Source organism: Vicia villosa, unplaced genomic scaffold (genome assembly GCF_029867415.1).
Source record: "Vicia villosa cultivar HV-30 ecotype Madison, WI unplaced genomic scaffold, Vvil1.0 ctg.000926F_1_1, whole genome shotgun sequence".
NCBI classification, from domain to species: domain Eukaryota; kingdom Viridiplantae; phylum Streptophyta; class Magnoliopsida; order Fabales; family Fabaceae; genus Vicia; species Vicia villosa.
This window is the reverse complement of record NW_026705416.1, coordinates 200,670-204,082: the sequence shown is the minus strand read 5'-3', so window position 1 is coordinate 204,082 and position 3,413 is coordinate 200,670. Positions and strand designations below refer to the sequence as shown.

The window sequence follows — 3,413 nt, the reverse complement described above, 5'->3', positions numbered from 1 at the left end:
CATTCTCTAATTTCATATTTACATTTTACAGTTACATTGAAGAGAAAGTAAGAGAGAGTGGGAGAGAAATCAGCGGGACATTAGTAGCTGTGAATCCTGTGATTGCTTCATTTTCATTTTTCAGAAAAAAGGTATACATTCTTAAACTCTACTTTTTTTTTTTCACGATTGAAATAAATCATTAGTTTATGTGCGTGTACTTTATTTTATTTTTATTTATACATGTGTTTTGTTCGGCCTCTTGTTAGTTTGATTTTGATCAGCTACTTGATTGATTAATAATCAAATCTTATTTACTGAATTTATAATACTTTAGGTTTTCCGTTTAAAAAAAAAAATTGTTTCACTTTGGCTCTTTAGTGGAATTATATACAATTTATTGATAAAGCACTTTATTTTTTATCATTTATATTTACATGTAAAAAAAATTTGAATAAAAGTTTTTTAGGCTTACAAATGTGCTTGCCTGAAACAATTGTAATACAATAATTTATGTAATTTTATTTAATAAAAATTATCTATTATTTTGTTTATGTAATTATTTGAGGTTAGCACATATGAATGTAAGTTTTTATATTACACCAATACGATACATATTTGATTGAAGATGTAGATTGTGCACTATGGAATATCATCTTGTTGCTGCCACTAATGCAACATGTACACAAGTACCAAATGATCATTTCTATTTGTTTAAATTACTATCGGTATATATGGGTGTAAGATGTGTTGTATCGGAGTTGATATATAATTGTTGTTTGACGTTCATGCAGCTAACAAGTTATCAAGAATGAGTCATCAATTTTGTTTAGACTTGAATGAAGATTTGAATGAAGATGATAGCCCAATTCGTGATGAAGGAGCTCTAAGATATTCATTGGCTTCTAATCCTCCTTCCTTGGTAGCTTTCAACAATCGCATAGAATCAGTTGGAGCTGCTGAATCAACTCAGGTTGTAGCGAATATATCACCATTTTCAAGAAATAATAATTTATTGTCTTCTGGATCTGGTTCATCATCTTCCGCTCGAGGTCTAGGTTGGGGGTTTAATGGTTTTACCAATAACAACAACACTAACACCAACTTAGATCTATTTGATTCTATTCAACCGGAAAATGATGATACATTTATTCATAGAACCATAAATGTTCAACAAAATGAAAGTATTTTTTCAGGAGATCATGTGAATCAATTTATCACTCCAACTATTGTTCCTGTGCGGTCTAATAGTTATGTACCACAACAACCACAATCACCTTCTAATCTTTCGACAAGTAGTTACCACATAAATCCTCCTCCACCTCCTCTTGGGCCAGAGTTCAATACTCCTATAGAATTTGATCAATACGTGCAGACCGATACATCATTGACTAGACCAGAGAATCGTCGTCGAGACCATATCGACATTCTCACCTCACATTCTATTGAACTTAGGGCTCAAAGAAACAGGCTTAGGAATGAGGTATTTTCCCATTATTTTTTTAATTTACTATCAATGATATATAGAATTTTCAAATATTTTGAATTTATTTATCATAGCTATATATGTATCCATGCATGTGGAAGTTTTATACTTAAATTTATAATAGATATAATTAAGTTGCTAGAGATCTATCATATAGAAATCTATATTAATTGGTATTAATGTTTATTAATTAGCTTAGCATTATGTTATTCAAATAAAACTTAAATATTTGAGTATGTAATATATGAAACAGATTTTTAGCACCTTACAACATTTGCACAACGGTGGCTCCGTGCGTACAGAGGTAAATAATTTTTAATACGTTATATATGTTAGTTTTTTTCTTATGACTAAATTATTTTTTAATATTATTATGCAAATTCATTTAAACATATATTTCACCTCATTTTCCTATATCTGGCAAATGTGTGACACAGGAGTTGTTGATATTGGATCTTTCAATTGTGTTAAATGTGCTTGATTCTCAAGAAAATATCGATATGCTACATAATATCGACGAGGTAAAATTATTGTGTATTTATCAATGTATAGTTTATTATGTATTTTTTTTATATAAGGTTCTTCCTCAATTTATCATTTTAGCCATAACTCATCATGTTCAAATTTAGTTTAGAATAAATAAGTGAAGCAAGAGTTGTGCTTAATTATGATTACTTGACATATTTTCAATTAAAAATAATAAATTAAAATATTGTACAAGTGATTTTATCCCTCAAGGAACTCATCGAGAGGGTCAAGATACGGATCATTGAAGAGGAAATCCCCACATATATTGAGACAAAAGTTCACATGTCAAATTCAAATGAAATCATTATAGAAAATGAAACATGCACAATCTGTTACATGAGGCCAACTACATGTTTCTTAACTTTGTAAAATGAAATATATCTTTTATTCTGCGACTAATTATTATTGATGCTTAAAGGATTTAAAAACTAATATACTTTGCCATATAAATTGATTTTGTAAAGATGAATCAAGTTTCATGTCAAATTAAAAATTGAATGCATTAGCATGTCAATTTCTCATGATCTACCTTTTACTTTTATGTTTATTAGGAAAACTATGTGGAAGAGGAGATTATCAGAAGGTTGAATTAGTGACACATAAACCACCTTGAATGCATCAAACAATGACTGTTGGTGAATAATGTTTTTCCAATCTGTAAGCATACATCTCTGGAAGTGGATGAAGATGAAGATGAAGATGAAAGTGATTGATATTGATTTCACGTGCTTTAACTGTTTACTTTAAGTTTATTCTTCTTTTTTCGTTGTTTGAAGTATTAAAGGCCTTTTTTTTCTTACATAATTTTGGTTTACATAGTAGACAGACACTGCAAACAATATTTCTCGTCTCATTAGAATTCAATTTGAACGACTTGTGAGTCATGAAAACTCACTTAGACAATTGAATGGTTGAATTTGAAGTTCCTTTATTTTTGTTGGAATAAGAAATGTTAGTCAAACTTGTGTAGTTAACACATTATATGATTTTTAGATGAGCAATATTTCTACCATACAGTGAGTTTAAGAGATACTCAAATAGTGTTGGCCAACACTTATCTTATTGAAGACGTAACATGCACCAATAACAACAATTAGAAAATTTGTAAGGTAGACTTTCTATGATTTTATTTTATAATATCTGAATCCAATAGTTGTACAATTGGATTATTTTTTGTTGTGCATGATACACAGTTATGTCAGCTCTCTCTACTTGTACTCTTGACTCTAAATTTACAATACACACACATACACACAAAAGCACACACGCTCGCATGCAGACTCACACGCACGCATGCATGCACACACGCACATGCGCACTTACACACACATATTCTAGCACCACAACATGTATAATTTTTATTTTCAAAGTTTATTTTATTTTTGATTATTCACAAACTATGTTGGGCATGGAAGGGCTA

General features: G+C 29.8%; 1 protein-coding gene across 1 annotated transcript; it reads left to right on the top strand.

Moving 5' to 3' along the window:
* The first annotated feature begins 623 nt into the window (after window positions 1-623).
* Window positions 624-2,586, top strand: LOC131632299 (uncharacterized). The gene is made up of 5 exons (XM_058903074.1): window positions 624-660; window positions 774-1,462; window positions 1,719-1,769; window positions 1,903-1,986; window positions 2,545-2,586. The coding sequence occupies exons 1-5, from the start codon at window positions 624-626 to the stop codon at window positions 2,584-2,586; spliced, it is 903 nt and encodes a 300-aa protein (XP_058759057.1).
* The last annotated feature ends 827 nt before the right edge of the window (window positions 2,587-3,413 follow it).